This window comes from Ambystoma mexicanum, chromosome 2p, assembly GCF_040938575.1.
Source record: "Ambystoma mexicanum isolate Mex_15411 chromosome 2p, UKY_AmexF1_1, whole genome shotgun sequence".
NCBI classification, from domain to species: Eukaryota; Metazoa; Chordata; class Amphibia; order Caudata; family Ambystomatidae; genus Ambystoma; species Ambystoma mexicanum.
Genome location: NC_090923.1, coordinates 747,428,000 through 747,440,717, shown reverse-complemented (window position 1 = coordinate 747,440,717; position 12,718 = coordinate 747,428,000). Strand labels below are relative to the sequence as shown.

The 12,718-nt window shown below is 48.7% G+C and overlaps 1 protein-coding gene across 1 annotated transcript in view; it reads right to left on the bottom strand.

Moving 5' to 3' along the window:
* PRSS16 (serine protease 16) overlaps nucleotides 1-12,718 on the bottom strand; it is a 422,739-nt gene that overhangs the window by 14,330 nt on the left and 395,691 nt on the right. Inside the window, exons 10-11 of the mRNA XM_069644381.1 lie at nucleotides 8,950-9,129; nucleotides 5,161-5,306 (exon numbers count right to left, since the gene is read on the bottom strand). Of these exons, the coding sequence (XP_069500482.1) occupies nucleotides 5,161-5,306; nucleotides 8,950-9,129 (326 nt within the window). The remainder of the gene's footprint in view (nucleotides 1-5,160; nucleotides 5,307-8,949; nucleotides 9,130-12,718) is intronic.

The following is a 12,718-nucleotide window of genomic DNA, read 5'->3' as shown; positions in this document are numbered from 1 at the left end:
TGGCGTGAGGGGCTCTTGCAATCAGGCTCGGTTTGTGGGTCAGGGCCGGGCAGTTCAGGTCATAGTCCAGAACTGGCGCCCAGATGTCTCGAAATCGGTGAAGCAGTCCCGCTTTGGCCGCCGTGACCCTCTTGGCTATCAAAATATCCCAGAGTTTAACCCAGCAAAGGGCCATCAATGGTCCGTCAGCAGACTTCCAGGTGCGGGCCACCGCGATCTTAGCCGCTAACAAGAACTGGGACACCAGGGCAGCTCTTCTCCCCGACCGCGGGTATGAACCTGGCAGTGGAATCCCTAGGAGGACCTGTTCGGGTGTGAGCGGAATGGTCACCTGGGTGACATCCTTTATGGTAGCTAAGCAAAGGGTCCAGAACTCCTTCACTCGGGGGCAGGTCCACCACATATGGAAGTAGGATCCCGTAGAGGGGGATAGTACCAACGCAGGAGTAGCTTATGGGCACACTCCCGGTTGGTAATGCAGCGGGATGTCGTCCGCGTTCTTGTCCATATGTCCACCCACGTGTGGTCCTCAATGGTGTGTCCGAGGTCCCTTTCCCATTGAGACATGTAGGAAGGCCTAAACTGGAGGGGATCCGCCTGCAGCAGTCTATATAGGGCCGAGATCCTTCCCCGGGCCAGTAGGTTGTTCACCGTCAGCTCTAGCGAGGTGAGGGGTCTCGTGGCTGCCGTACGGGTCGGCGGGTGGGAGCACAGTGCCTAAGTTGGGCGTAGGGATATCTATCCGTTTCCGCCAACTGGAAAGTCATCTTGCAGCATTCAAAGTTTAGGGGGGAATCCCCCTCGAAAAGCTGTCCCAGAGTGGTGAGGCCCCCTGCGGCCCAGTTTCTAAAGTTTTGGGGGTAGGCCCCGGGGGAAAAGACTGGGTTGAGGAAGATTGGGGAAAGCGCACTTAGGGCTCCTGGGACACCTTGGTGTCTGCGAGCCCACTTCCAAGCCCTTATTTGTTTTGTGGCTGTTAAGGTGCCCGGCCAACTTCGGCGTAGGGCTGTAGGTAGGCACGGGAGGAAGCGAAGGGGGAGAGTGAGGCAAGATTGTTCGATTTCCACCCATTTCGGCCAACCTGTAGCAAGCCCCCATGCTTGGAGGTGGGCTTGTTGCGCCGCCATTAGGTATTTACGGAGGTCGGGTACCCCTAGACCTCCCAGTCTCGTGCTGGCCATCATTGTTCTCTGTGGGATGCGCGCTTTCTTTCCCCTCCAGATGAAGTCCACCATCTTTCTTTGGAGCCGCTCTGGTGGGGGGGGGGGGGGCAGAATGGTGATCGGGAGGGCGGCACAGGCATAGAGGAAGCGAGGAAGTAAGTTCATCTTGCATGCCGTGATGCGGCCTAGGAGGGAGATCTCTTGTGATTGCCAGCGGGTCAGATCCTTTTCTAGTTCCTCGAAGAGTGACGGGAAGTTAGCCCGATAGACTTTCGTTGGATGTGCAGGGATCTGAACCCTCAGGTAGGGTATCGATGTGATGCTCCACTGGAAAGGACCTCTCTCTTCCAAGGCCTCTTGTTCAGCTGAGGTCAAACCCACTCCCAGCGTCGCTGACTTTTGAAAGTTAATCGCGAATCCTGAGACCACCCCAAAGTTATGGATTTCAGTTAAGGCCTCCCTCATGGAACCCTCAATGTTTGTAATGGTGAGCAGAACATCGTCCGCATAGAGGGCCACTTTATGTTGCGCAGAGCGAGTACTCAGGCCGCTGATTCGGGTTTTTTTCTGACTTGTTGAGCCAATGGCTCCATGGCCAAAGCAAAGAGCAAGGGGGATAGAGGACATCCCTGTCGCGTTCCGCACGTGAGGGAGATCGAGTCCGATAGGCGGCCGTTGATTCTCAGCCTAGTCCTAGGGGCCTGGTAGTTCGCAAATATCCTCTTCAGGAAGGTCAGGCCAAAGCTAAAGGCCTCTAGAGTGAGGTGCAAGTAAGACCAGTCCACCTTCTCGGAACGCTTTGGTTGCGTCCAGCGCCAATAAAGCTAGTTGTTGGGAGTCCCGAGTGGCGATCTCAATGAGGTCCAGAGCTCTGCGGATGTTGTCTTTCATCGACCTGTGGTGAATGAAGCCCGTTTGATCCGGGTTTATGATGTTCGGAAGGATGGGTGCTAGACGATTGGCCAGGATCTTGGAGTAAATATTGGCATCCAGATTCAGCAAGGCAATGGGTCTGTACGAGCTGATATCGTGGGGGTCCTTCCCAGGTTTGGCGATAAGGACTATGATAGATTCCTGCATTGTTGGGGTGACCGTTCCAGTGGCCACGAATGAGTTGTAGAGGCGAGCCAGGGAGGCCACTAATTGGGGCCGAAAGATTTAGTAGAAGCGGGAGGAGAATCCATCCGGGCCCGGGGCTCTAGATTTTAGGCTCGTAATGGCTGCCTCCAACTCCTCGGTCGTAATCGGCGCTTCAAGATCTTCCCTGGCTGCCGAGGACTTGTGCGGGAGGGCCGCCTCTTGAATATATGAACCTTGCTTGGTCGGATCCTTCGGGGGCGCCGTCATTATTTACAGGTGGTGGGCGGTTGCCAAACGTACTTTCTCGTGGTCCGCATAATGGATCACCCCCTGCGGCTCACGGAGGCCCAGGATGGCATTTCTACTCTTCACCTTTGCCAGTTTGTTCACCAAGAGTTTGTTGGCCTTGTTGTTGTGGGTGTAGTACCATTGCTTGGTTCTGGTTAACAGATTCGCCGTAGCCACAGCGTAATGAGCTTCCAGCTTTTTCCTAGCCATTTGTAGGATCCTGTAGGATTTGGGGGCCCAGCCCTTCCTTTTGTGAGTAGCCTCTGCTTCACGGACCTCAGCCTCCAGGACTGCTCGAGTCGCCTGCTTTCTTTTATGGAATGCGGCACCTTGGGCGATCAGCTCTCCTCTAAGGACCGCTTTCATGGCATCCCATGTGTTGGCCGGGGAAGTGTCCTCGACCCGGTTTTCGGCGAAAAAATTCTTGATGGAGCTGGCGATTGAGTCTCTCACAGCCATGTCCCCCAGAATAGGGTCATATAAGCACCACCAGCAGCGTGGAGGGGGCTCCGACTCCTTTAAACTTTTAAAGTCTCTAGCATAAATAAAGGATCCACCTGTGAAAAACAAATATCTTAGTGAATCATAAAATTACTTGGGCATGAGCAAAAAATAACATGCCCCCAAACCTTTGAACTCCCAACATGTTTAAAAGAATTCTCATGGAAAATTGACAATCAAGGCCTAGCTCCTGCAAACTACTAAACACTGAAATCCACAAAAGTCCCACACTGTGAAAAAAAATATTAGTGCAGCAGAATTTTCATAAACATTTCATTTTCAACAATTCAACTACTATAATGCTGACCAGTTCAAACTACACTTCAGAGTCCATCTGTGGAAAAACAATATTTTTTAGTTAGACATATGCACTACTAATAAACCAACATAGTCCTAAATTATGTACTTTATGACCATAACATGTATAAACTAAAAGAGGCCACGACTTTTATACTCGTACAAACTCATTCAGCTCACACCACTATCACAACTCACAAAATCACAGGCCTCACATGACATCTAACGAACACCCGACTATCAGCACTAAACTCCCTATAATGTATCAAACAACAAAACCTTGTTTGCCTACCATATAAAAATAAAAATTTCAAAACCGAGCACCGGGCACTTAGTCTATGCAGGCTGTGCTCCTCCTTCTGCCCACACAAATCTTACACAAGTGCCTTTAAAAGGTACTACATTTCCAGTCATCCTCCTTGGTCCGACAACGATTCTGTTCCGTTCACTTGCCTTTGACCAGCAGCTCCACAGCACATGGTACCTTCTCACGTCTGACGATTCTTGGTCCTATTGCCAGAGCACCCCGTTGACACGCCTTGGCAAACACACTGCATCCTCCTCGGGGCACCGTCATGGATCTCAGCACTCCTTCCTACACACGCCGCCTTAGACTTAACGGCACGCTAATCACCATACTCCCACTGCTCTTCTTGTTACGTTCCTCACATGGCATACCCATACCGGAAGTGCTACCGTAACGACATTGGAAGTGTCTGTGTGCCATCCCCAATGGGTATTATCTGATTTAGAGAACCAGAGTGTGTTTTGAAGTGTATTTTAAATTCTTACATATATATTGCTCCCTTCTGAAGAAGGCTTGTACAACTGACTGTGAAATATATTAATCATTGTTTTATCAAGAAACCTGGAGCATAAGTGTTTATTTGAATAACTGTACTGTAAAACTCTGTCACAACATTACTGCTCACATTGACCGCTCTTGTGATGAGCCTGGCTGCTCAGCCACGCTACCAACCTTTGTAGCTCAGACTTATACCAAAGGTTGGGTCCCTATTGCCAGGAGAGGAGGGTTGTTCGAGTGCACCCAAAGGGTACTGTATACAATATTGCCTAACACAGGGCATAACAGTGCTCAACTGTGCCTCTAGCAACAGACCACTCAATTATTATACTTTTTCCAAACCTTTCCACTGATGAGACCTTATCCCAGGTCTCATGGATGTGAATCCTGAATGTGCCCCTGAGAAACATTAAGCCTCTGAGGGTTAGAGTGCCCAAGAGGTACCCTGGATTATTGTGCGGGTCTAACCACATAACTAGCTTTGTTGACTTCCATGGCTGATGGTTGCGCATGTGAATGATAGTGGGGTCCTTATGCAAACCAACGATGGAGTCCAATAGTTAGACGTCACTTCCTAGAAGAGAGGATTTAGAGGGATATGGATGTTCTCATATATACACATCAACACTGCCTACCTCATAGCTAGGGATTCCATTGATTTTTGTATGGTGTTTGTAGAAGCTCTGCTAAAATCTGTGGACAACATTTCTTCAAGAAACCAGAGGGACCCAAGGAACCAGTAATGTCTTCCCTTTACGCGGCGTACACAGCAGAGTGACACACGCTGAAGATTTTCGGCTTCCCAGAAGTATTGCTGCCCCATACCCACACAGACCCAACACAAAGATGTAGAAGCAATGGAAACGAATAGCACCAGCAACTAGAAGGGCCATGGCAAAGAACTAGGAAACAGAGTGGTGCACCGAAATTCTTATGCCAAATGGAAGCCTAACTTGCCCTGATCACTGTGCTGACCGAGATGAAGCATCAGCCCCACACCTTACCTTTTAGTACATGTGTTCTTACCTCCCTTGCCTTTTTCAGAGATGGTAGATCTGTTGGCTTCGGAGAACCCATGTTGGCACAGTGGGCAGTCCCGTTGATGAAAATTGCAAGCTCAGAGTGAGACTGGTTCTTCAGAACGCTCAAAGCATGCCATGGATCGATGTTACCTAGAATTCAAGGAGAAAAGATGAGCGAATGGGGATTATTTAATTTTTTTAATTTAAATTAGTATTCTTTTTAAATTAAACATGTAACAAAACAAACAGGTGATTGCCAAAACCTGGTTACATAGTGTCAAAATTATCACATTAGAATCAAGATTGAAGTCAGAGTGACAAGGGGAGGAGACTGTGTCCACCAACAGATCAGCCCTGTACATTGCGGCCGGAAAACAGTAAATAAATAAAACAACCTGGCCATTTCTCATCCCTCCACCACCCACCCGCCCATTATTGTCTGAAATTTCTGTGGGCAACCCCTGACAGCATACACTCGCTTCTCAAGCGACATGCACCTGTTGACCTCCGCGGACCAGCGACTGACTCTTGATCACTCTGCTGAGCCCCACAATGCAGCGGTCAGTCTCTTTGCCATCCCCAGCCCTACAGTCAAACTTCCTGTCATACCTGGTGAGCCACACCTTGCCCCCAAATACCCAACAGCACCTGTTTGGGGTCATCCGAGACCTGAGATCCCAACACCGAAGTTAGCCTGTAAATGCACTTCCCTCAGAAAACCTAGATTGGCTCACAGCTCCATAACGTGTGAAAAATGTGCCCTCTGCCCTTCTGCATCTCAAAACACCTTTTACTGTCCACTTCCCCCACCTAGCCATAACCACCAACGAATACTATGCCTGGTGTAATATTTTATATTGGATTAAGAGAAGTCTAGCGATGTCTCGTGGGAACATGAGCGCTTCTACCCATTCCTCTGATTCCATTGGCTCGATCTCGCTCTCCCATCTTTCTTTGAGTTGGGACAGCTACAGAGCCTCGAACACCATCAGCACCTGCTATAGCGTCGAGGTGACCTTGGTGACTATGCAATTGGGGAAGAGATTGGCTTCTAGGGGGGTGAGGGGAACACCTCAGAACATCTTCCAAGATAGGGAACTGGGAACCTATAGCATGCAATAGTTGCAGATGTCTGTATTGCTTGCTGTTTGGTAGCTCGAAGGTGTCTTGCACAGGGAAAAGAACAGACTTTTGCCTATTTACCCTTAGTCTGATAAACCCCTGATACTCTGCTAGTATGTTCCCCACCACGGGACAAGATGTTGCTGGGTTGTTCATACATATTAAGAGATCACCATCTTAAAGTGAGACCCGTCCCCCCCAGCATCCACATGTCAGCTTGATCTAGGATTATAATTGATTGTAGATTGTGTTCAGCAAATCGTGCGGGAGAGGGGCAGTGCATATACCTCCACAATACGCTCAAACGGTTCCCCATAGCTCACCCTTTACAATGACAAATCTCCCCCTGGGGTCAGCACTAACCTCCCGCAACTGAAATTGTACCATCTTGTGTATGAGGACTAGAGTTCCCCTCGCTCCCCTCGAGAAAACAGCATGAAAGGCTGATGCGTAATTGGAGCTCTTGAAGAACTTGAATTCCGTCCCGGTCAGGTGTGTTTCTGTCAGCAGTGCTATAACCAGACAGTACCTATTAAGGAACTGGAGCACAGACCTATGTTTGATACTGGATCACAGCCCATTTACGTTTCACGTCAAGAGAGACCACCCCATCATGTGCCATCAGTCCCTCAGGATTGTGTCCAGCATCTTGCAATCTGCATCCACTTCCCCACACCCACGTTCCACATCTGACCCACAGTCTGTATCCCCCCTGCCCTCTGAATGTCACAAGCTAGGCAACAACCCAAACATAACCACAAAAAACACCTCCCTGGCCCCCTGCCCTATACCCCCTCCCAACCAGAAGTACCTGTCACCCAAACCCACATCAAACGGATGTGGTAAAAACCATTGAAACAGTGTGCGGGGTGACTGCTGGAGCAGCTCCGGTCAACCTCTGTTCCCAGTCTGGGGCCACTCTGTGCCACCAACCTGCTTGAAAGATCTAGCAAGCGTAGTCCTTTGCCCGCCATGCTGTGTTTCGGCCTTGATCTGTTGCCTCAGATGCTGCTGCCATGTCAGTGTGGAGTTCCGTAGGTTAGGTCTAGAGGAGAATTAGAGAAGAGCCAGGCTCCGGACGTGGCTCCCCCGCCCTCATTCCACCCTCCGAGTGCTATAGTCTTGGTGCGGACTATATTTGAGTTTCTAGCCAGGTCCACGCCTCCTTGGGGTTGGTGAAATGCTGAGCCTTGTCCCCATGGTATACTTTCAGCTGTGCGGGAAAGAAAAGGGCATATTTAATTCCCAGGGAGATCAGTTTCTTTTTGACTGTGTCGGAAGACTGCCGTGCCTTCTGGATCTCCCTTGTATAGTCTGGGAAGAACCCAATCCGGTACCCACAGTTGGTTATGGGGACCGTCGCGCTCACCATCTGCAGCAAAACATCTCTGTCTCAAAAATTCAGTAGTCCGGCAATTATGGTGCAGGGAGGGGCCCCGGGCACTGGCCGACCTGTTGGAACCCTGTGGGCCCTTTCGATAGAGAAGACATTCGAAAGCTTCTTTGGGGCAAAGAGCTTGGTTAGCCATCATTCCAAGTAGAGCACCATGCTGGGCCCCTCCTCCCTTTCCAGCACCCCCAGAATGTGCAAGGTGTTAAGCCTTGACCTTTGCTCGCTATCTTCGGCTCTGCTCTCCAGGTGAGTGAGCTACTGGGAGACTGCTGCCAGTTGCTTTTCCATCCACTTGAGCACATCCTCAGAGTCCTAGATGTGCTAGTCTGCCTCTCCCACTCGTGATGCGAGGATCCTCAGGTCTTGCCAGAGAAAGGACACCTTGGCTGAGAGGCCATCAATCTTCTTTTCTATGGATGACCTATGCTCTCCAATGGCACGCATGTCATCCGAGGGGCAAATCTGGGAGGTGTATGTCTCCCGCCCCGTGCCCTCAAATCTCCTCATCGCACCTGCTGCTGGGGGGCCTTGCCGTCCCAGCCCCTCAGATGGCTCCCCGGTCAGGCAGTGTGATATCAGTCTCTGCATGCTGCCCTGGGATCCACATCGCTGGCCTGGATCTGTCAAACTTGATGTCCTTCTCGGCCTCCAGTGAGCTGCCTGCCTGACGGTCCAGAGATGGGAGCCTTGTGGCAAGTCTTTTCCAGCGCTCACGCCTGGGTTTCTCTTTGTCACTGCATCGGCCTCTTCTTCTGCGGGCTGCTCCTGTGCCGGCCACCCGCAACCACCAACGAACGGGGTCCTGTCTTGGCAGGCCGCACTGGCACCCACGATCTCCGTTTGTAGAGGTAGCTCTCAGAAGTCCCTGTTGGAGTGGGTGTTAGGGCACATTGGAAATACTCATTAAAGCAGGACTTTTGGATACTGACCAGGAATTAATTTACCACCATGTTGTAGTTGACTTTATAAAAAGAGAATTAAATGATGAAATAGAAATGTGGTCAGAGATTAAGGAAAATTCCTCCAGCGCAAGGAGAGTCGGGCAGATGAAGTCTTACTCTTCAAAGTGGTCTTTTCAAATAGTCTAAGAATGGATTAGAAATGGGATCTGAACAATCACATGAATGACCAAAAAACAAAAGTGTCAACGAAGGCAAGTTGAGTACATTTGTGAAAACAGATACATATCCCAGGACGGCAACTATGTATAGAATATTTTGTGTATAACCAGACAGCAAACCCAGAACATTGATGAAAATAATACATCTGTGTTTGTACCGTTGACAAAGATAATTCTGCTGGACTTGGGGTGATCAGCTCCATAATACTCGTTGGTAAACTGCACAGAAGTTTGGACACTATCTGCGGGTATCCCAAACACTTGAGAACATAGATCCACCTGGGACTTCAAGGTCATGAGCTGGGAAAAGGGACATGACTTGTCCTCACAAGTCTGATCTGAAAGAAGGTAAAAAAACAAATAAAAACAAAAGGACAATTAGCGGCCAGTCAGCTAGTGCAGTTCTGTCAATGCAGGGGACAAGGCGTGAATCATGCAGCGTATGCCTGTGGTCCCTGTGTTCACATTCAGCTCCCAACAGCCTTTTCATTTTCTGCTCTCCTCTGCTTATCCTTCCATTCCTGCACACTGTACACAGGTCTTTTACACCAGCCTCACTCTCCCTTCACACATCTGAGCACATGACCCCAGTATGTTAATTGGAAGATCTGCTGCTCCCCATTCAGTCGAGCCACGCTAGGCACATCCTTCAAGGCCTGCGTCTCTTTGATTTTGGTCATATTTTGTTTCAATGCTGTGGTGCTAAAAGTGATAATCCGCACGTTTGGGGAGAAGGGGGAGGACTAGAAGGGCCATGGCAGATAATTAGGAATTGGCCAATTTGACAGAAAATAAATTACTGTATGGCCAAGTTGACCGAATTTAGGCTGAACGAAATGATCGTACAACCAAAGCTTTGGTCAACGAGGCCATACGGTTCCACTATAGCAAACAAGGGGAATGGGGCTTGCAGGGGTGTCCCCCACTACTGGGACAATGGAAGCAGGGAAAAAAAAAGCATAGAAAGGGACCCTGCAGCGACAGTTCCGCCACGTGTTACACAGACGGAAAGGATGCTGCATGGGTGTAAAAGAAGCGCCAGCAGACGGCAATAAGGTAAGTAGGGGAGGGGGATGGATTTAGGGCTGCTGGCAGGCCAGGGATTTGGCTTGTTTGGCCAAAGGTCAAATAGATTTCCAGCAAAACCGACTACGGTCAATTCCGCCGCAAATGTATTGACCTTGGTCAAACAAGCCATAGCCGATAATTATGCTTCTCTATCTCAGAGGTTGGCTGGCAGACCATTAATATCCATGTCCGAGTACCAAGGACACAGGTTGAGTTAAGTTTTAAGATTTTTTGTGAGGGACAGAACAGATTTAGAGTGCTAAACATAAAACAGTAAGATCAGATCCCACAATTACAAAAAAATAAAATAAACCAATACTTACAACAGTTCATGAGACCATAACATATGGACATTAAATGCGCCAAAATAATCAAGTTATGTTTGCATCTTTCAAGGGATAGTGTCAACTGACCTATCCGAGGTTCCAGAAAAGTGCTCATGTTCACAGGTATAAGGAGCCAAACTGATGTTGAGACCACCTCTATAGGCAGAGGAAAAGGGACAAGTTAGACGGATCATGTGTAAGGAAGAGCCCTCGGATTGGGTGCACAAACTAGGAGTAAACCAACAGACTTGCTAGCATTTAAGGTAGAGTCAGATGTTACACATTGAAGACTTGCTTGTGAGAGGCTACTCACGGATCATGCATTCCACCCCCCCCCCCCACACAAACCCTGCTGCGGCACTGCAAGGTTACGCAGAATCCAAGACGAGTTCTCAGTACTCCTCAACCAAGAGGTTATTTCTTCTGCTATTTGACCCCCAAACATGGATAATATTTGTTTTTTCTTTTGTAACCATTTTGACAATGACAGATCCTTTAAAGGCCCTTCCCCGAGAAATGTGATCTCAGCACGGACGTGGGCGTTGAGAGCCTGTCATTCATTAGTGTTGCGTGCACCTGACACTAAGGTATTCAAGGGTGCCTGGCCAGCACATTTGCCATGTTGCATATCCTGTTAAAGTGCAAGTCAACTTTGTGAAAAAGTGCAATAATGTTTCTTCTCAGCAGGGAAAGCCTGGGAGGAACTACCAAAGGTACGATCACGCTGCAAAATTAACAGACTTATTTTTGTCAGGGCAGAAAAGGATGGATGCGGAAAAACATGCTTACATGTGCTCTGTGTGTTCATCTGTCTTTGGGCTGGTGTGGGGAGGTTTACCCAGACTGACGCGGATACACAGTGGAAAATAGGCGTTGTGTGTTTTCCAAGCCTGTGCTGGGAAACAGACAACATCTTTGTCCACATGCAATTATGATTGTGGGTGGAGAGACGAGAGTCCCCCATGGATTCTCTTAAATTCTTCTAGCGACAAATTACGTCACACCACCATAGTAAATTCAATCAAGGGCTTTTCTGGAAGCTGCTGATATATATAAGAGCTTCAGTTGCTCAGTCCGTTAGGCCTTGTACTTCCAGTTCCTTGCCCCATCGCTCTGTGTCATCCTCTCGTCCCCTCTGTTGTCATGCTCATGCCCGCCGGATCTTGTGGAGGCTGTTGACTGGTGAGCAACAGCTCAAGCCTCGCTCGCGCAACCTTCCTGCAGCTACCACCATAGAGCACTGCCTGATGCTCCAGCATGGCTCTGCAACCTGCCGCCATGGGGTTTACCTCACTCAACCGGCTTCAACAATTAATTACTCTCACCCTTCCATGCACCCAAAACTCAATTCTCTGACATATGCAGACACCTCTCTCACAAGCATAACTCAAACATACCCTCCCAACTCCATGTCCATAACACACCACCTTCCCCTTAAATTCACAAACCTTTGACAGAGTGGAGGATGATCCTCTCCGGTGAAACACTTGTTGCTCACTGGACTCCTACGATCCTTTCCTTGTTCCACACTCGCCCATCTCACTGCACTACCAATATCCTCAGCAACCATCACTCTCTCCGTGTACACTAAATATCCTTTACATGCTCCTCACGTCAATAGCACCTTGACCACACTCCCAGGTTGGAAACCTCTCCTTAACTGTGTTGAGCCTTTCAAATTGAAATTTGCCCTTCTGTTAACTTGCCACAATCCTTCTGGTCACTTCTCCCTCATCCATTACAATTATCTTTGCCCTATCCATTCACAGTGGACACAATTTAGTCTTGGGCTTCCTCCCCCACATCATCACAAACGGTGACCTCCTTGTAATAATGTGCGGCACCAACCAGCATTGGTTCACGCTTTCCACCACACCTTTATGCCAATCCCCTCATGCACCCATCTCCAGGCAGATCACATCCATTAGCCTTCTGTTAATTCTTTCCACACAGACGTTGCCCTGTGAATGGTACAGAGAGGTTACTGTATGTTGGGTCCCACAACTAGACAAAAACTCTTCCAACTCTTTATTCACAAATTGCAGACCACTGCCTGATTTAATCTGTTTTGGCACACCTTCTCTGAAAAAGACAGATTCTAGTTCAAGTTGAATCTCACTGTTCGCCACCGACCTTACCAGCCTCATCTCTGGTAACTTAGAAAATGTGTCAACCAATACAATTAGGCATGTCTCCATCACCCCTTTGCCATTAAACGGCCCTAACAAATCTACTGCCACCTCCCCCCATGGCATTAACAGGCTCTTTGTGGTCCTCATAGGTTGTGTGCGTGTCACCAGTACCTCGTCACTATTAGAACATTTCAGACATTCCTTCGCTTCATTCTCTATGTCTTTGTCCATGCCTGGCCACCAAAATTCTTCCCTTGCAATCGCCTTAGACTAGGTAATTCTCCGGTTTTATTTATTTATTTATATACCAAGAGGAACAATGTTCTTTTGATCACAAAAAAAGTACAATAGATAAGAAATCAGATTTGACGGAATGCAGTGAGCTTCTTACAATAAGGTGA